This window comes from Eutrigla gurnardus (assembly GCF_963514095.1).
Source record: "Eutrigla gurnardus genome assembly, chromosome: 5".
Classification (NCBI taxonomy): Eukaryota; Metazoa; Chordata; class Actinopteri; order Perciformes; family Triglidae; genus Eutrigla; species Eutrigla gurnardus.
In genome coordinates, this window is record NC_139919.1 from 19,553,117 (window position 1) to 19,574,189 (window position 21,073).

General features: G+C 43.4%; 1 protein-coding gene across 1 annotated transcript; it reads right to left on the reverse strand.

The window, feature by feature from the left end:
- Positions 1-1,382: 1,382 nt before the first annotated feature.
- Positions 1,383-21,010, reverse strand: atg2a (autophagy related 2A). The gene is made up of 42 exons (XM_084009056.1): positions 20,496-21,010; positions 19,994-20,156; positions 18,539-18,688; positions 18,224-18,326; positions 16,384-16,528; positions 15,767-16,006; positions 15,411-15,510; positions 14,461-14,625; positions 14,050-14,192; positions 13,411-13,489; positions 12,935-13,184; positions 12,511-12,652; positions 12,123-12,221; positions 11,804-11,959; positions 11,193-11,466; positions 10,989-11,061; positions 10,638-10,806; positions 10,397-10,539; positions 9,959-10,071; positions 9,623-9,780; positions 9,386-9,518; positions 9,106-9,290; positions 8,947-9,027; positions 8,135-8,241; positions 7,954-8,046; positions 7,789-7,859; positions 7,363-7,439; positions 6,796-6,966; positions 6,357-6,483; positions 5,930-6,153; positions 5,576-5,805; positions 5,317-5,452; positions 4,726-4,947; positions 4,487-4,588; positions 4,084-4,168; positions 3,670-3,823; positions 3,470-3,539; positions 3,268-3,350; positions 3,009-3,130; positions 2,735-2,889; positions 2,448-2,606; positions 1,383-2,143 (listed from the first exon to the last, which is right to left on the reverse strand). The coding sequence occupies exons 1-42, from the start codon at positions 20,664-20,666 to the stop codon at positions 1,907-1,909; spliced, it is 6,060 nt and encodes a 2,019-aa protein (XP_083865182.1). The 5' UTR covers positions 20,667-21,010; the 3' UTR covers positions 1,383-1,906.
- Positions 21,011-21,073: the final 63 nt, after the last annotated feature.

Below are 21,073 nucleotides of genomic sequence, written 5' to 3' on the forward strand. Positions count from 1 at the left end.
TAGGTGACAACCGATATGTATGCTGCCTTCAGTGCTAGTCGGAAGATCCTGCTTCACACTTGTTTCGAAACTACGAGAATGTCAAGTCCAAGTGCTTTTGGTAATAACTACTTTATTACTAAATGAATAACTTTGCACTGCACTAGCAAACTAAATGTGTCATAGATAAATAGCATTGGTCTATATCAAGTCAAAAAAAGGGCTGCAGAATATAGCTCTTATATAAAAGAGTTAAGTAAAATACAAAAAAAACCTTAATTTGCCACAAAACTGTAGGCTAAAATATCAGGCAAAGATGGCATTCAGTTTTTATACTCAAGTTTTTTATTTTTTGTATTAATTTTGTATATTCCTTGTCTTTGTATTATACAGGTCATTCATACAGTTTATGATATAGTAAATAGTAATTACACACAAGAAGTGCAACAAGCATCAACCTGTCACCCTCACAGACATGCATCATGCACACACACAAACATTCTCTTTGTCTCACACTCTCTCTCACTCACACACACACACACACACACACACACACACACACACACACACACACACACACACACACACACACACACACACACACACACACACACACACACACACACATTTATTAAACAAAACAAAAAAAAAGATAAAAATGTAAAACTTTTTTTAAAACCGCACCCCCCCAATTTTTCACCCTCCATCTTCATCAGATTCACATCTTCACAATACTTATTATGAAAACGAGTATGACAATACTTACTGTGTTAACAGAATTAAAAAAACAACAAATAAAGAAACATAAAAAATTAAGGAAGGCAACTATATTTGAGGGCAAAGCAATTTTGATGACAGAGTAGGTGAATTCAGATCCCAGTTCAATTATCCATGGAAATAGAAGCACAAATGAGCTGCAATGCAGAAGAAATAACCACTGGCTGACATCTGGACAGTTAACTGCCAGTTACAGATGACTGAAGTCAAACTTGACTTTGTGAAGCTACAGAGCTAAGAGGCTTTGTGTGATCTGTATTCCTATTCAGTCAGGAAACTTGTTCTCAGTCAGGTATGCATCCATAAGAGCCAGTATGTGTTATGCTTGAACAGTAGCAGAAGAGATGCAAGTTTGACGAAGGCAACACAAACTTGTTAAAAAGGGCATCCTGCAAAGTTTATGGCACACATAACAGCGCTGAGAGAAGCAGGGGTACAGTGGGAGTGTAACCAACAATATGTTGTGTTGGGGAAGTTGGGGTGAAAACCATCTGCCGACATCTGGAGGATGTTAGCAAAGGGACACTTCATTCAAATATTCTCCCAGTCTAGGCTATGAGCATCAGTAGACCAAAGCTCAGGTCACATCATGATCAGGTCAGATCGTAGAACATTGCACCCAAAAAAGGTAACCTGCTACCACTTCCCCCTACCTCATTCTCCAAGGACCTTGGAAGAACCTTGCCAGAAATAATTATTTTGAATTAGAATAGTTTTAAGCCGCACAATTACGTAGCACATGAAGTGCCTTGAGAGAGAGAACCCTACCTGACCTGGGTTGGATTGAAAACTGATTGAATGAGAGTGACCTGTGATATGTTTGCACCGACAGTAGAGGAGAAATCTGCAGACTGGTGCATTATGGGAGGAATATGGGGAGAGCTTTTGCTGGATGCAAAGCAGAACGATGAAATCTGGTTAAGTCCATGTATGATGGAGCCGCCTAGAACACTGGGTGTCAATAATTGCAGTAGTTGTTAGTTGTTGCTTTGTTTTTGCCTCGAGACTCTCATAAGTCCATACACACATGCACATTTCAGGGTTCAGGGTTTTAACATTTAAACCCTCACTCCCTTAGTGGAGACTTGCCGAGATCAAAATCTCTCGCGCTCACACACACACACACACACAGGCAAAACAAAAGTTGTCATCATTCTTGACCCTCCTCTGTGCGCCACTTCAGGAAATCCTCCTTCCTGGCGTCTGGTTTGATCTGGTTCCGCATGCCACCGAGCAGATTGGAAGTGGCTTCAGAGGCCACTATTAAGGGTCGGACCACGGTGGGCGGGATCTGCCGCAGGACACCACCCACGGCACCGGGCAGACCCTTCTGTTCGTGGCCACGGGATGCTACATCGCACAAGGTCTGAGCCGTGTCGATTACTCCCTGGAGAGCAGAGAGACGGTGGGAGGGAGAGCTTAGTTCAAAATATTTAGCATTTCAGTACATTTACATGCATGCACTCAAGAAAGCAGAAATCAGCTTGTGCAGGAAATAATCTTATATATATGATTTTCGAATTGATTAATCCACTAATCATTTCAGCTTTATTGGTGCACTCATTCTATGGCTAATATAGACCTATTGCAGATATATGGTCCTATAATCAGAGGTGACGGGTTATTTTTTGTCTTTCTGTTCTTTAGAAGCGTCGATAATCAATTTAGAGAGGGTAAGTTTGGGTATGCACCTCTCTGACGGTGTCGTAGGCCTTGGCCACACCCTCTCGGAGATCTGCAGGCTGAGCAGCTCTGCGGGGCCGGCTGGAGGGGGCCCGGCCTTCTGTGATCGCAAAGCGGTTCAGGGGTGGAGTTGGAGACAGGATGTCGTACACCGTCTCTGCTGTGGCCTGTAAAAGAACCAGACATCAGGCATCACATACCTGAGGCTTGTTTATCCTATAATCCTTAAACAAGTCGTCCCACATTTCAAACTATGGTCCAAATCTAGCTTTTGTATAACTGTAAGACTGAGTACCTGTATGGCCTGCACCAGCCTGTTGCTGAGTTCCAGAGCAGCTGAGGCTGTGGAGGTGCCAAATGATGCTGCCCCCCTCTGGAGACCTCGAATAATGCGTCCATCCTTTCTGTATTGCTCTATGGGCAACCAGAAGAGATCCCTCACTCCATGGACTGGAGAAACGCACAGAGATAGAAAGAAGAGAAAAGGAAATCAACCAAGGGATAAAACACGATAAAGAATGTGCAAATGTGAAGATGATGCTGTGTACAACAGTGTGTTATCAACTCACACAGCTGGACAACCGAGTGCATGGGACCAACACCTCCCAGAATGCCCGGCAGCTGATTCTTCCTGATGTCTGTCAGCCACTCTGTGACGGCGAACTGGATTACTTTGTCCACACCCAGGAGACTATAAAGTGTAGCAGAATTAAGACTTGCAACTGAAAACTCAACTGGTTTGCCTTTTCAAAGAGGGTGATGTATTCTCATGACTATGCATCTCAAGCAAACGATTAGATGTGTTGGTAAGGAAGTCTGTATCTCTACCCATGTCTGCAGCAGAGCCTCTTCAGCTTCAACTCAGAACAGTTCAACTGGGCTAGGCCGATGAGAATCCCTGCAAACGTTCCCTGTGAAACAAAGAGCAGGACAGATGGCACAATTATTAGCCTGGTGAAATCCTACAGATTTGTGTCACCAAGTTTGGTTCATGCTGAATGGTGGATGAGCTGTTTGAGTGACCTCCCACCTGTTCAATGACAACATGTTTGCCCTGATAGTCCAGCCAGATAGGCACTTCAGATGTGAATCGGAACTCCCTGGAAATAGCAGGGGAGGAAGAGAAAGACCACATTATCTACTAACATTTTTAAACTTTATTTAAGTTAGGAGTATTTAACACATATTCCCTTTAGTTTGTAAAAGCAGAATCAGACAGTGTTTACGTACCGAAAGTAGATTGGCTGTTCTGAAGAGGAGGTGGAGCCGGCAGAGGACGAGCTCTGCTCACTGTAGGTAGTTTCCACAGAAGCGGCGAGGTCAGGTCCCAGACCAGCGGCTGACTCTGCCTCCTCAGATGCCTTCTGGGAGGAGTCTGCCTTCACTGAAAGATAAATGGGGAGAATTATTAGAAAAATACATATTCACATATTGGACCATCTGTTAACCTCCTCTCTCCCACACACTGATCCCAAGAGATTTAATCCACATCTGTGACTAAAGTTTGTTTTCTGTTTCGGTTAGTGCCAATTTATATAACTTAAATGCATTTTATTATTTACAAAAAAACTAACATTAAGTATGAAAGACAATTGACGATTCATGCAGCAAAGAATAAAAAAAACATTATCAAAGGCAACTCACCTTCAGTTGCAGGGTCCACGGGCAGGTAAGGGTTGACAAATGAAGCTAGATTGCTGAAAAAGTCCTTCAGGAAAAACAGTGCATCCTGGACAGGAGACATACAGAGATAAAAGGCTCGTTAGATGTGGAGACAACAATAGTTATTATAAGAAGTTACATGTTTGCTCCAATCTGATACAGTTCTAGTACTGGTAATGAATGGGGTCATTTCTAATAAATATCATTAAGAGTTGTATATTTCTCAGGACTGAAGCATTCACAGGAGAGAGTTGAGTAAAACTCAAAACAATCTTCATTTTCTACACAGTGAAAAATACAACAAAAGTTTGGCTGTCATGTACTCTGACTAAAACTTGATTGGATGGAAAATATTCCACTTTTAGTATTCGGTGTCTGGAGTTACCTGGTCAATATTCAGTCGTAGAGGCAGCAGGCTGATTCGAAGACAGCACTCTGGTCCACCGAGGCCAGACTCTGGACACACCTGCAGGGCCTTCACTGTGAGCTACAAAAGAAAATTCACAATCAATAACATATATATGACATTATCAATATATATATATATATATATTTTAAAAGAACAAGATGTTCAACATCTGCCATTTCAGTAGTAAGAACTCAAAGTCCTCTCTGCCGTCTCACCATGTTGGAGTGAGCTCGGCGAGGCATACTCTCGCTGGTGTAGAGGTAGAGGAATTTGTTGATTTGTGAGGAGGCCAGTCGGTCTCGAACCTCCAGCTCCTGCACAATGAACACCTGCCTGGAGAGGGGCTGTTCACCACCAGGACCAACCCCTGTCGCCACTGACCCCTCCCCATCCGGCCCCGCTACTGCTACTGGATAGGTCTCATGCTGGAAGGACACCTGTAGGAGCAGGAGGGATGTTTTGAAAAGGATTTAAATGTGCTTGTGGGAGGGGAAAATCGCTGAAGTTATTTCAATAAAGTTGAAGTTAAAGTGATGGTTTGAGATTTCCCTGTTTCTCGATCTTCTTTGCAAGAAAGTGAATAAGCATTTTCTCAAAGTTTCAAACTATTCCTTTAAAAGTGCATTAAAACTGATTGCATTCAAATATGAGGGTTTGAACATAAAAATAGTTTGAGTTAAATACAAAATGCTTAAGTTTCAAATCACTTATTTGCTACAGAGACCTATATTACGACAAACTAGCTGACAACCACTTCTAGTCTCAGTTTCATCTCAATTCATCTTACACACATACTGTTAAGATACCTTGGTGAGCTGGATCTCCATCAGCAGTGTGTGCTGACGCCCACTGCCTCCAGCCCAGCGCCAGGAGTTCTGGGGACGAGAGGGAGCGACAGAGCGAGACGGGGATCCACGAACACCAGCGGGGACTGAACGACCTCTGTGGAGGAGGACGGAGATGGTTTAGAGCAACAGTCAAGATGAACAAAACACTGATGAATACATTGTAATTGAATCTGTGAAAATGCTTACTGCCGTGTGTGTGTGTGTGTGTGTGTGTTACCTGTTTGTGTGCTGGGCATGTATGGACATGGGCTTGCCACCAAAGTCCTTGCCTCCATAGAGATGCCAGACCACAGAGATCTCTCGTAGTATCACCCTGCTCTGGGGCACCGGGAAACGGTTGGGGGCTCTGAGCAGGTCTGAGCTGCCTCGAGGTCGGTAGAAGTGACTCTCCTTCACTCTGATGGGGCCCTGAGACAACACGGTCACCACAGGCTCCCCGTCCCTGGGCTGTAACATGTGAATGTGTGTAAATCCCACATTTTTGTGGAAGCAAACAGACAGCATCTGAAAATAATCCATGCCATAAGGGAACGTGAGCTAATGGACCACAAAAGCAAGCAGAGGGACTCACAGGAATGCCCATCCCGGGAGCCTCCAAGATGCAAAAGTCATCATTGTCGGTCGAGCCCTCGGAGCCTTCCTCTGACATCATATCTGCCTGGGCCTCCATTGCCGTGGCAACCAGTCCATCAAGCTCGGAGTCATCAACCTGCAGGACGGAGGGGCTGCGCTTTGAAGCTTCACCAGGGAAGAGGTAGACGGAGACAGGCGAGCCTCTTGGCACGGAGGGGGAACCTGTAAAACATCATGAGCACATGTGTACGGCGCATACAGATGTGACTTTTCACCACAGTGTTATAGCACTTATGGAAACCAATTTAAACAAATCAGCCCACAATCATCCTATACACAAGGAAACGTGGGTCAATACAGAATTTGACTGAGCCGTATCCTGTAATGATGTTGAGATGTGTGAGAAGAGACGGACTCTTCCGTACCTGGATCCAAACTTTCTTCTCGGTTGCTCTTCTCTGTGTCAATTAAGGCATCAGCCAGATCGTACTGGTTGATCTCAGCAGTTTCTGCTGGAGGGCAGGGCAGCACCGACGCAGGGCTTTCTGACAGCTAACACACAATATTACAGAAGAACATTAGACAATTATATGGCATCGTATACCTCTTTATGGAACCATTCCGTTCTCCTTAGCAATCACTCCATTCATTATGGAGAAAATTCTAGAAGACTATATACTATGCGGTACAACTCATCCCAAAAACACAGCATCAAATAATATTCTTTCCTGAATTCTGAGCTGTAAATGTTTGAGTTAAAATGTTTCCACTTTTACTTTAATTATTTCATGTAATATTTTACACTTCATTGCCATTCTGATTCTTCATTTTGTAATTCTACTACTGCTACTACAGCAGGCTTACTGGTAATTTCTGGCCAGCGATTTCGGTGGGTGAGGCATGTCGCGGTGGGGGGTGCAGGTCACCCTGGGAGACCAAGTACTGCAGCAGGTTGACCAGGGCAGCGCAGGAATCAGCACAGGTATGAACGTGAACAACATTGTTGGAGCAGCGTAGCTCAAAGAGAGGCTGAGACTGGGGAACGAAGAGAGGAAACAGAAGAAGCAACTTTAAATTAAGAATTAATTAATGCAATGCAAATGTACATGAAAAACATTGCTGCATTGTGACTTAACTGACCCTACTTATATCTCTACTCTTTGTTACCGATTGGTTAAACAGCAGCTTTGTTGTTGGATGTTTACTGTTGCCTGTTTGTCTTCTGTTCCGTGTCCAACTGTAAAGTGATGCTCGTCTTTTCGTCTATTATTATAGTGAAACTTCATTATGGTAAAACAAATATTTATAAAGACGGGGCCTGTGCTTGTTAGTGGTTTTCAAAGGAGCCAAATTATAAAGTGTTATTTACTCTCACATTTTTTCCCTGGCAGGCGTTGTCTGCATGCTTTATGTAAACATGTAAACACTCACCAGCTTGCCCGTATCGCTGCCTTTCCACGTGGTGATGGCGAGCTCCAGTAGGTCAATGTCCAGAACACACACATAGTCTGTGGGACACAAAGACACATGGTGGTTTCTAGGAATACGGAGCTCATTTTATCACCGATTCTTGTTTGTGTGACTAATATTAACTTCTGTATTGGTGCAAATATAAGACATTCCTGTTTGCAAGGTGACCACATTTTCAAACACCTGTTTTTGCAACAACAACAACAACAACAACAAAAAAAACATCTTTTGAAGATAAAAATGCTCGATTAAAGCAACAGACATGAAGAAACTTGCAAACCTAGTGAGATTAGAGCTACAAACAACTACATGCAACTCCAACAGCTTCACTTTTACAGCTATTCTGTGCCTGTAACATGTCAACATCATGCGTATCATGTGTCTCACCTCTCCTCAAGTCAACGGTGTCAGTCTCACATTTGTCAGAGAGGTAGAGAGCAGAGTCATCCAAGATGAATCTGACCACAATATAATAGAAAACACAACTTAGACAGAGATCAATGTGATTCAATTAATGGACAATCTTCATGTTCAGTTAGTGGTGAACTGTACCTGAGGTGGAAGGTGGCGGTGTCTACTATGATATTACTCGACAGAGAGAACGACTCTGCTGTGAAAAACACGCGCAGTGGCAGATACAAAGGCCTGGCAAACAGAAAATCACAATGTATGGGTGAGAGGAGAAATGTATAATGTAATCTTTTTGCCACATTTCTTTTAGTTCGTTATCTACCTGTAGTCGACAGCGCAGGTAGCAAGGTGTGTGTGGAGGACAGTGATGACGGCAGGTGCTGTGTAACCCAGGATGGGATCATCAATGACATCCAGGAAGTCAACTAGCTGTAACAAACACAGAATCAGCCGGCAGGCAAAACGGAGCAAAACAACCATTTTAAATTCATGAATAAAAATAAAATGGAACAAACAAAGATGACTCCTATAATAACATTGGCTTCCGATCTATTGGGTTATGCACTCTGTTGTATTAAATCATACTTTCCTGGCACAAAGAACTAATACCTACTACTTATTAACTCTGTGAGCAAGAAAGGGAATGTTTGAATAACTAATAGTAAAATAGACAACGTACAGTGTTTCTAGTTCAGCAAAAGCAGCTGCTACACCCCATATTCAGAATATACAGTTGATTGTATGGCACAATATCTTACTACTCCACTGCACTCTGGTCTATTGCTACTCAAGAAATTGACATCTCCCTCTCTTGTATTTCACATTTATACATTTCTATTTTTGCACGAAGGAGGAATGTCAAAATGTTGCTCTAGAGAGAGAACAGATTTTCTGTCTCCGACACCAAATCTTTGAATCCGACTTCTGAAACTCCAAGAGATGAAAACTCTTCTGCCGTTTCCCTTGATATTTTTTATAATTAGGCAATTTAAGCAAGACATAAGAAAAACATATTGAAAGCCTTGAAATTAAATAAAAAATATAACCACAAATGCACAGTTCATTGCCCATAAACAACATTGAGGAACCAGAAGCTACTGAGAAGACTATGATCTGCAGAGTAATGCTTCTCACCTGCTCATGCCAGCTGTGATCAGTCTGTGTCACATAATGTCTCATGGTGGCACCATGAAGTCGAAGGGCAACCAGGAACTCCTACAGTGAGAGACGGACGCAAACGTGTAATTTCAAATTTGCACCGGCAGCAAAATCAGACATTTGAGGTGGACGTACCTTAACACTCCTCTGTGGGTCCAGCGTGATTTTGATGGCCGTGGACAACATCTGTAACTCCCCCTCCTTTCCGCTCACACTGCTCACACCCATTTCTGTGGGGAAGATAGTTGGGTCCAAGTGCTTTGGGGGAGTGAAGTTGGGCATCTCCAACCGCTGTGGGATTGGGCTGTCTTTCACCACCGCTGCAGTGGAGTGGTATAAAGATAACATTTTAAATCTACTTCAATATAACTCAAAGAGGAAAACACAAATTATGACACAACATGACAATGTGTACCGCGATGGTAGAGTTCCACTCGTCTGCTTTCTAAACACAGGAAGTTGAGGTTGGGGTCATTCTGGTGCTGTGCCACACTGAAAATCTTTCCCCCTTCCAGGTCCAACACAATTTCCCCATGACTTTGGTCCTCCTGAATCAATTAGATGACATGGAAATGGTTCAGAAACCCCCCGAAAATTGAGAATAAAGTCTCATGTTTTGGAGAGGTGACTTTGAAGCAGCCACATGGCTCACCTTCTTGTCTGTTCTGGCTTGGAGGCGACCTTTGCCGATTATCACAGTGAGGGAGAGGAGGCTGAGGTTGTGGTTGGGCTGGGGAGCGGACTGTTGTGTCTTTCCAGATGATTCATTGGCCAAATAGAACTGAGGCTCATCTTCTTCTGAGTCAGAGTCTTTTGGCAGAGAGAGAGAGAGAGAAAAAACAGAGAAAACATACTTAAATTAATTAATTAAATTCAAGGAATTAGTAATCCCGATACAACACGCAAAACCTGCTTATTTAATAAAATATATTTCACTGGCTAGTTGCTATTTTACTTAATAGATGTAGATCAAGGCAGTCAAACTCACCCAGTCTAAAGGCCGACTTGCAGAGCTTGAAGTCATCGTGTTGATGGCGGCTCTGGTCAGGACTGTGGGCGGAGGGGGGAGGAGGCTCCCACATCAACAGGTCATTATTGATCCTTTTGGACAAAGGGGTGGGTGAGGAACATTAGTGTCACTTCAACTGCAGGGTGTAAGACCAATATAAAGACAAAAAAAAAGGAACAAAGCTATTTCTAACACAACTAATTACAGTTCTACACGAGGAGCCCAAGAACGAGGGCTCCAGCTCAATAAAAAGAGGTTTAAAGGCACATAAAGTGCATCTTGTAAGACGTGTTCTGTGCTGTACAATAAAAAGACATTTTACTGAAGAAAATGTTTAAAAATGTCCAACTTCTGGAGGATACCTTGATAATGTTTTCTTGGAAAACAGCCATCACACCTTTGCTACTGTTGCCGTACCTGTTGTAGAAGCTCTGGAAGGCCTGTTTGCTGGGCAGGAGGATGTAGGCCAGTGGCAGGCTAATGTCCACTGCACACTGACACTGAGCGACACACTGCGCCTGAAACTGACGCATCTCCTCTGGGTCGGCTGGAATCACCATCTACATCAAGTAAGGAGGAGAGAACGGGAGGGATGAGTTTGGTGTGGAATCTCCATGAGATGCCTGATATATTGTATTCTGTTTATGTGTCAGCACACCTCCTCAGTCTCAAACATGGTGCGGTTTGAGGAGAACGGGGAGCTGGTTTTGTCGTTGAGTTCACAGTGACTTTCGAAGAAGGCGGCCCCCAGGTCCCTGATGAGGTTGATCCCACCCAGACCTGCAGCTGGGCCCTGAGTCTCACCTCCACGCACCCGCACTGATATCCTGCTCACAGAAAAATAACAAATACTGGCTTGTGGTAGATTTCATAATAAGACATGTTTTATCTCATTTTATGAGCAAGAACAATTCAATTGAGACTCCAACTTTCTCTTGAAGAGCTTCGATAGCGTAAAGTGCATATTGCAAATTATCGATGGAATTATTGTCAGAATCACCCTACTAACCTCGGCAGAGAGTCACGGTTCTTCGTCACTCTGAAACAGGGGAAAGAGCCGCCTTCCCATCCCTCATACGACCCTGGTGAGACACATCAGCTCGCTTTTTAATAATGAATTGTGTTCTACAGGAATACATGCAACATTTTTAGTTTGTTTCTTTGTCTGTTTCTTAACAAAAAGAAACACTGTGTGGGATGTGTGTGTTCACACCATGCAGGTCAGTGAAGGAGGCCTCCAGCAGCTGGGTGAGGCAGGGAGCCCATGGCTGTCCCGGGGCAGTCTGCTCAGTCTGGAGGTCTGGGGCCTCCTGGTGCTTCAGCTCCAGGTCCCTCAGCTCCAGTACCAGGGTCTCCTGCCGCACGGCCCTCTGTGTTGGAGGTCGACGCTTAGGGAGGGGTCGCAGGTCGGGTATGGGGAAACGAAGCTTGAGGATGGCGTGGGGGGAGAGGAGTGTGAAGGAGGAGCATAGCTCGCTGCTCTGGGTCTGAGGAGAGACAGTGAGAACTCTTGAGTATTCATTTATCCAAAGAGTGTTGGCTGAACATGCATTTGAACAGCTGATTCAGTCACAGGGCTACAGAGTAGTCAGATTTCTTCTGTGCTAGTCAATCGTTGAAGCTTTACTTTACTTTTAGCTTCATTTATTTATTTCTTTTTCCATATCCCATTGTCATTCCATGTCATAGACCCACTTCAAGACATCGTGTTGTCTGGCCTATGGTTTACTGACTACTGCAATTGGAAGAAGATCTACATTTCTTCAGGATTTGTACTTTGTAATTGGTTTCTTAATGATGCAATAAATGTACGTGGGGTTTCACCTGAACGAGTCCAGGTCGAGTAGACTGTGTGGGACAGTGGCTGAAGGCTTTGCTTAGGTTCCCCAGGCGACTTAGGATGTCCAGGTCGAGCTCGGCGCTCAGCTCTGCCAGCTCCACCCGCACTACACTGTCCCGTCGCACCACCCGCTGTTTACCCTACACACACACACACACACACACAGCACACACACAGCACACACACAGCACACACACAGAGTTAGTAATGGACAAAAAACTATTTTCACTGATTTTTTTCACAGGTACATATCATGTCAGGGTGTGTGTGTGTGTGTGTGTGTGTGTGTGTATAAATGCGTACTTTACGCAGGTGTTTTTCAGTGAGGCCATAGTGTAGTTGGGCACACGGTCTGGCAGCAGCTCCAATTGTGAACAGACCAGCTTTCTGAAACTGAAGCAACTAGAAAGAGACACAAAAAGAGATAAAAATGTCCTCTCAAGTCATCCTTATCAGCTTGGAAAGAGAACAACAAACATAACCATAACAACTTTGGGAAAACAGGAACAAGTCATGTTCAAAGTTACGGTGTGAATATGTCATATTACGTGTCACAATTCATGGGATTTTTTTAAGGTCTCTCTAACATGAACTTTGTCATGAGTGTGATCACATTGAAAATACAATGATGAAGATTTACTTAAGTTTCTACATCTGACTGTGTGAACAGAGCCACAGAGACATTTTCTACCTCGCTGTACTGAGGATTTCCTTCCTCCCAGAGGCACTCCAACAGTTCCAGTCTGCTGAAGGAAAGGTCAGAGGTCACGGCCCGGCTGTGGCGTCTCCCGCTTCGCATCTCGCAAGCGACTTGCACTGCTGCTCCTGTCACTCTGGGAGAGAGAGAGAGCGATAGGGCAAACGAGAATGAGATTTATGAAAAAAATGTTTTATTTCAGACATGTAAGACATTCCTCAAACCTACAGATACTTCATCAAGGTTGATAGAGTTTAACCAATTTACAGTGTCATCACCTGAAACAAGTTTCTTCTTATATTTATATAAACATTACCGAAAACAAAAACACTGCATCCATATTAAGTACCTTTCTTATCTGTGAGTATTGTAAAACTATATGGGAAGCTATGTCCACATGATGTGTGTGTGTTTCTACCTGAGATGGGAGTGTGGGCAGGCCTTGGCAAAGCCGCCTCTCAGATGATGGAAGTCTCGCTCACTAAACATGCTGTCTTTGAAGAAGGCCAGCTCCCGGAAGAACACCTGAGACACCTGAGCCAATGAGGAGGCTCCATCAGGCTTAGTGGGTGGGTCCTCCTGCAGCAGGGTTAGGGTGAGCCCACCAAGGGTCAGACGCAACAAGGCATCAGGCTTCAGCTGCTCTGCTTGGCCACTGTGTGAACGTACTGCAAGGAAGAGTTTTTTTTTTTAGGGCACACTTCTTTTCTGGCAAAAAGGTCAAACAGCTGTGTAAAGTGGTAACATGCAGGCGTCATCAAGGAAAGTCCTTTTGAGGACGGTGCAGTATTTCATATTGTAAACCTACAGGGCAGTGGGCAGGTTTTAAGTGACGAGAGATGTAACAGAAGCACATGTGAATGACCCCTTACTCAGCATTGCAGTGATTTTTACCTCTGGCCCGGCCGCTTGCCTGGGGTAGACTCGACAGACAGCCTGCTACAGGATATCTCCTGGGACAGTTCACCATGCCCTGGGAGGGAACATCACAGTGGAAATCAGACTGCTTGTGATTAGATGGGTGCATGTATAAGTTCCAGCTCTGTTTTCTAAGTAAGGAAAGAAAGGTTGCACATAGGGGTGAGTATTGGCAAGAACCTCACGATACGATACGTATCACGATTTTGCGATATAAATAAAGATGAAAACACAAGTACCTGTATATGTACATCAGATGATATTGATCAGAGGACAAATTGAGTCAAAACTATTTCATTCAAAACAGCCTCTCCATTTTATTAATTCCCATGAAATTCACTGGAATAAATATTGAAAATAAAATGAAAAGGGATAAAGTACTGCATTCACAACGCGTCTAAACATGAATCTTTTTTTTTTTTTTAAATCAATCTTTGGAGTTGAAAAATCGATATTGTATTGGGCAGCAAAGTATTGCGATATATTGCCGTATCGATATTTTTACCCACCCCTAGGTGCACACAATCACATTAAATATATTGTGTGAATACCGTTTATTTCATTCGCTGTTCTACATACTGCCATCTACTAAACACACACAACACAGTACAGTACCTGTGCAGACAATGATGCCGGCTGTGTGAAGCTGGCCAGACTGTGTGTGGAGGACTCCATATCACTGTCTGACAACTCGCTGCCGGAGCGCACAGATGTCACGCTACTGTTCATTCCAGCAGGACACATGGAGAAAAACATATCTGCAGGTAATAATAATAAAAATACATTTTATTTGTAAAAAGCATTTTAGACCCAAGAATAGACATTCACAAACAGAGTGACAAGTTAAAGCCTAAAATGAAAACTTCAGGGTTACTGCAAAGAAAGGAGTGGAAGGAGTGTTTTCAAAGTATTAACCCAGAGCAGCTGACATTTTACAAAACTACATGCCTTTAGGAGCAGGCCTGCTGAGGTTATGATGCATCTCAGACAGACTTTTTATAACTGGACCTTTGCTTCTCTGTGTACCTCCATTCTCCAGGGTGGAGATGTAGGGCTCCAGGTCAGGATCACTATCCCAGTCCCTGTCTCTGGGACTGGAGCCCAGCTGCTTACTGAGGTCCTCCTCAATCAAACGCAGGTCGTCTGAGTCCAACGGACGACTGAGGGCTCCACCACACTTAGTCTCCGTCTCTGGGGGAGGGAGGAAGAAGAAAGAGAAACAGATTTAGGAATGTGTCTGAGAGAGAAAGTGTTCAAGGCTGAGTGTGACCTCATATTTATGCAACATTAACAGTTGTTTGTGACCTTATCCTCTAACTCTGAACTACAGAGGGAACAACACAGGCTTCTTGTCTGTCTCTGAGTGTATCCGAGTTCCCCTTCTTTTGATGAGTTTTAAATTATGTACTACTAAAGGTTATATTTTCAGAGTGCATGGGTAGGTATCATTTGTACATTTTACTCATAAGGATCGAATAATTAGTATACATAAATGTATAATTAATCTGAATGCTAATGTCCATTTTACTTGTTGACATTATCATAACAGGCCCCCGCTGTGACTTGACTATACTGTGACTGGTTCTTTACATCAATCAGTATAAGCTGACCAAAATCACCATAATCTTTTAAATCATAGATGGACATGACTTATCTTATTTCATGCCATGAGCTGTTTTGGTCTTGGATGACTGATTTCTTCAGTAAATTCGTCATTTTTATATGCTTTTTTTATGCTGAATAACGAGGCAAACACAATATTTAAAGTGGTTATTTTTGTCTTTTTGGAGAAACTTGATTAAACGAACTAATCGATTACTCGACTAAATCGTATTAGTGTTAGCCCTAATTCAGTCTTCTTAAAAGTTCTCAATTAAGTGTCAAATTGTGACCAAACGCGGAGTGTTTAATGGCAAAAGTCAGGTGTAACCCAGGCCTGGGTGCATGTTTATCATAGTGGGTGTGTTTTAATGTACCTGTGTCTATGCAGAGGGCGTCCAGCAGGTCTGTCAGATGGGTTATTTGATCTGGAGCCAGCAGCATGTGGACACAGCCCACTTTACCATCCAACTCCAACTGATGGACAGTAATACAGAGACAGGATAAAGAAGTCAATATGAGAGAACAGAGTCAGAGTTGCATTAACTAATCAACCGAGATGTTATAACACACACACACACACACACACACACACACACACACACACACACACACACACACACACACACACACACACACACACACACACACACACACACACACACACACACACACACACACACACACACACACACACACACACACACACACACACACACACACACAAATACACCTTTGGTCCAGGCAGCATGTCATTCTGTTTGATCTTGACGGTAGTCTCGATGAAACCGGAGCAGCTTCCTATGAGCACTGGCTGAGATGGAGGACAGGATGGGGATGTCTGGGGCTTCGTCTCTTCTTCTTCTTCTCCCTCCTCCTCCTCATCATCATCTTCTTCTTCTTCTTCTTGTTCCTCCTCCTCTTCTCCTTCACTTGCCATGGCTGATTCAAGGTGTTCTCCCTCATGAGGACCCTAAAAATGAGGAGAAAATCAAACAAATGCAAGTGATTATTACTTTGCTACAGTAGCAAATCAGAAAAGTTCATCTTAACTGTGATCTTAACCGATTCATGAAGTCTGAATAGCTGGATATTTGTGTTGAGTTCTAAACCCCTTTAATCCATGTCAGCTCCTCCTGGACTGCTCATGTTCTGGTGCAGAACGTGGTGAAAGGTTTTTGAGTTTTTACCCATCTCTTCAGAATTATTCTTTGAGATATATATATATATATATATATATAGTTGAATAATATTTTGTGGTCCTGCTAATGAGTTAAAAAGAAGGGGTGGGAAAGCAACAAATAAATGGATACAGAGATCATACATAAAGCATCCCGAGGTCTCTATCACCTGTGATGTGCCAGTACTGTCGTAGAGCAGCTGAACGGCGCTCAGCTGGAGGATCTTGTGCAGGAAGGCGGGCGGCTGGTGGATATCGACAGGCACGGCAGTCTGGCTGGCTGGATCTCGCACTGCCTCGTCAAAGTACTCCAGCCTGCAAAACCGTGCAAACAAATACACTGTTTAGCGCCATGAAAAAAAAAATGTATCTGGCACAAACAGGAAAAAGCAATGCCTGAATTGTGACAGTAAACAAATTGGTTTCAGGAAATGTGAATTTCATTTTGACCATTGGTATAAGGTTAGGAACTATATTATCATAAGTGACACTTTATATTTTGTTGCTGTGTGGCTGAAGAACATTACTGCTGTCAGTCTGTTGATCTCAGATGATGAGATGGCATCCAGTTTATTAAACACCATCATGTTACATGCGTTACGGGACTTGAATCAGTTGTTCTGCTAAAAATGAAGCATTTGAGATGATAGGGCCTTCTGGTCACTGACCCCAGATCAACACAGCCTTCCTGAGCAGCTTTGTCAATAAGTCACAAAAACCAAAAAGTGTTCAACAGTGTCGAAGTTACATGTTAGGAAAATGGCAACACGGTTATGGGACATATGTCACCAATGGAGAAGGGGGAATAAAAGGCAATTCATCAAATAAGTGAGTAGTTGGGAATCTCCGCAAATGAGCTCAATTACCTTCACTTTGAAACTGCAGCTTTAATAATATAGTCCCATGACTGGGATTTCTACATTTATTTGATCAGGACTGCCCACTGAAGTTTAAAATGCAGTGAAATACAACAAATCGTCGACAACAGAATTACTTTCAAAAGTGATGATAATTATTATTTTATCTTTAGTCATACAACTATCTGACTCTCAACAGCAACGGTGGCCACATATTGATCAATCCCATTCCATACTGGCTCAAATGGATACGTTTTTTAATATATACAGTTAAACAAATATCATTTTGTTTAGGTGAGCCTTTCTTTCAGGTGTCTAAGATATGCTTCCACGGCTCTCCTGTCTGTTCCTACCAACTGTATGCGTGCCGACCGCCATCTACTGTAGATTATTCACCGACTATGGTTAAGTATTTCATACAACCCCACTTTAATCCAAAAGTATCCCTCTAAGTACAGCCTGCAGTTACCTGCAGCCACTGATAAACGCCTGCTCAGGTGAATGACCTCATCAGTACTGACCCTGTTTAAAACTCAGCTTCAACCTGAGGCTGTCTGACAAGGCCAAGGAGTGCAAGTTCATAACAGGGCTGGGGCTTCTTCTCCTTATCTGCTGATGAGCAGAGAGGAGAGGAAATGCAAGTCTTGGCTTCCATTTTACATTACCATACCCCTCGCTGCAATATAAGTGAGGATGTGAGTGATAAAAAATGAAATGCAACAAAAGCGCAAAAGAGGAGCTGTGGGTGTAAATCTTGTTGCTTTTATTTTAATGACAGAAAATGACGTAAAGTGAAAGTAGCGTTGTAGCTCAGAAGCGTGGTGTACACTTTGTTCTTTTGTAGAACAAATCAAGTGTGTCTTCTGTGCTGAACATAATCATATTTCTAAAGCATTAAAAGGCCTCGGGTAGTCAGTAGGTACCTTTGAAATTTAATGTCAAAATGCTCCAAGAGCTGCACTATTTCAGCATGTTTCTGCAAAAAAACAGTATCATAAGTAATGGGTTTCCCTTACTATTCATGTGCTTTTTTAAAAATCCCAAATAAAGAGGACACAAAATCAGTAAGGCGATACAATAATAAATAAAATAGTGTTATTTTGATTCTTTGCAGCTTTCCTTGAAAGTAAATCTTAAGTGAGGTAGGACATACCTTTTGATGTGCACCTCTAAGGCAACGCCTGTTTCCAGGTCCAGGGGCTGGTGCTCGATGCGAACGATAGTGTCAATGAAGGTGACTTTAATACGACGAAGGACTGCAAACACAGAGGAGACGAGAGTCACACCAAGGTTCATCAGCACTTATCTTTCAAATAATCTCTTCTTTGTGTGTTCAGATTGGGTTTTAAATTTGGGAAATGTTCACACTAAAACTTTCAGCATGCAGATTATTACTGTGGGGAAACTTTGATGGATGTCAACGGTGTCACTTCCTCTCAACGTGAGGACACGCACAGATTTGACTCACCAGTCTCAATGGTTTGTGCAAACATCTCAAGCCCCTCCAGCTGGGCAGGTGGCTCCTCGGACGCCTCCGGGGGGTCCTTCAGGCACTCCTGAGCCAGCTGCATGCTGGAGGTCATGCTTGATGACCAGCCTTGGGAGTCCCAACCCCCACCTGAGTGCAAACAAAATCACATGGGATTCAGCGATTGCTTGTGCTTTGACAGAGACGCAGGCCACGTTTATACATAGCAGGGTATTTAGAGAAACGAATATCTCCCCCCTCCGTTTTCAAAAAAGTTGTCATTTACATCAACCTGCATAAATACGCCGCAGAGCACCATTATAACTATGCCAAACCTATGGGCGGCAGTGTAGGGAGAAGGATTAACGCCTTGCAAGCCAGTCAGAATCCTCAGAATCAACAACAAGGAATAACACGAGCGACTTCAACATAGGGCGCTCACATGACGTTAAGCATTTTCTGGCGCATAATGTGACGCTTGGGAACCTAAAACCCTGTTTCTCCCAGTTGACACGACAACACATAACCGGCGTTATCAGAAATCTCCACTTTGGCCGGAGTTTTTAGAAATAATCGTTTTCTTTGATAAAAACAGGGTTTTCGTGTAAATGAGAGTTATATCTGAGTTAGAATATCTGCGTTTTCCCTTTGTGTAAATGGGGCCGTAGTGTAAGTGACACAAGTGACTACACTCCAATGTAAACATTAGGTAACTCCTTAGTATGCAATATGAACAATTTACAAATGGAGATCCAGCTTGCACCTACTGAGCCTTCTGTAGAACAGTGTTGAGCTGAGAGGATTGGTCAAGTAATCGATTGTCAGGAAATTAATGAATTCTTAAAATAGTGCAGTGTTTGAGTCATTTTTCAAGCAAAAAATACTCACACGGGACTCTCATTTGCGGTTGCTTTCCCTTTTATAAGACATTTTAGTGACTATTTTTTTTTAGACTGTTGCTCTGACAAAACCACTGACTTAATTGCGCAAGCCCTTTTCACTATTTTCTGACATTTTATTGAAGAACAAAACCATGCATCGCTCACTTGAGAAATAAAAAGTGATAAATTGCAACCTTAGAAAAAGGATTTGACTAAAATAACTGTAGTCATGCATTTAAATATCAGATCAAATGAACACCTATCCATCACCTGCATAATAAGAGCTCTACATCAGGGGAAAACAGTAATAAAAACGGGGATAAATTAGTCTTTACAATCAGACTCATAAGTTCGGACCACACAAAATTTTGTCTTACACCTGTTTCTTTATGTTTCAAATGTTGACATCTATTATGATTAATCAATAGAATAATCATAATTTGGGACCACATTTGTCAAACTGAGACCAAATGGGTAGATCTAAGAAAACCCCAGAAGATCCCCTCACTCAACCAGTGGCTCCCGATGTGTGCTTAGAATCCTACAGACTGACTCGAGATGACGTTCAACTTACTGGTCCGGTACTTGGGTCGACATGTTATCTGGAGACCAGAAACTTCTAAGGTGCAGTGATCCGTCAGGAGAGCTTGCCAGGGGATGGTCACTGTGATGCTGCTCACAAAGCCATCCACTATCTCCAGGGGAGCCCCAAGAGACTCCAAGAGCTCATTGACCGCCTGGAGGAGAGAGGAAGCAAGTCAGTATGAAACACAAAGTGAAACAAATGTGAATGACTGGTTTACTCTGGTTCTATAACGGTCAACATGGCATGGGGCGCTATATCTATTCTGAATGTGAAGCCACGTAGAGGTGCAGCTAATCTGGTGAGATGGTGTATATCTGCAGTCCTCGGAAGAAATGCGAGCTAGGCTAAAAGCATGACGTTGGAGATTGTTGTTGAACTCGAGAGCCGTTGCGAAACAGCCAAGGGTGCACGAGCCCGACAAAAACACACGGGATTCCCACTGTTGCGGTGCGAAGTTGGTCACTTCTCTTTTAGGCTAAAAACCACTCACCCAGACGTCGAGGTTGATTTCCTTAATGACACCGCTGCCGTTGTAGAGGTCCAAGCCCAGCTGGTCCAGGCTCAGTCGCTCCTGCAAAAAGTGGCCGAGGTAGTGTTGTAAGAGGTACCGACAGGCCCGCTTCTTGATTGAGCCTGACCAGGGGAAAAGCCAGCGAGACATGGGGCCAGAGTGAGCGGGGAGAGGGAGCAAAGAGGTGGCGGAGGAGAACGAGTGCGAGTACAGTCCTCTGGCAACTGCATAACAGACTAACACAAAGTATGCGTGGACGAGGAATGAGCCGCAGCTAGCTACAAGGGGCTAAGGAAGGGGTAGACCGTAACTCCCCGAGGCTTGACACAAAAACTCGAAAATCCTTTGTGTCAGGAGCGACGAGACTCCCCCGCGACTTCACGACACGTTACTCCATCTGCCCGTAGCGGTCTCGGCTCATATTTCGGTACGTTTGTGTCGAATTGGAGTGGCAGGTCCTATTGGTGCGTACCTCTTGTTTCAGGGTTGTTTATTGTTATCATACGCCAACTGATGGTATGGGACGTACGTGCGTGCCGCGTCACGGTGACGAAAGG

Coding starts and splice junctions, on each gene's coding strand:
- atg2a (XM_084009056.1), bottom strand. CDS start 20,666: ATGTCTCGCTGGCTTTTCCCCTGGTCAGGCTCAATCAAGAAGCGGGCC. Junction 2,607..2,734: donor GGCTGGTGCAGGCCATACAG/GTACTCAGTCTT, acceptor GTTCTTTTACAG/GCCACAGCAGAGACGGTGTA. Junction 2,144..2,447: donor CCTACGACACCGTCAGAGAG/GTGCATACCCAA, acceptor TCTGCTCTCCAG/GGAGTAATCGACACGGCTCA.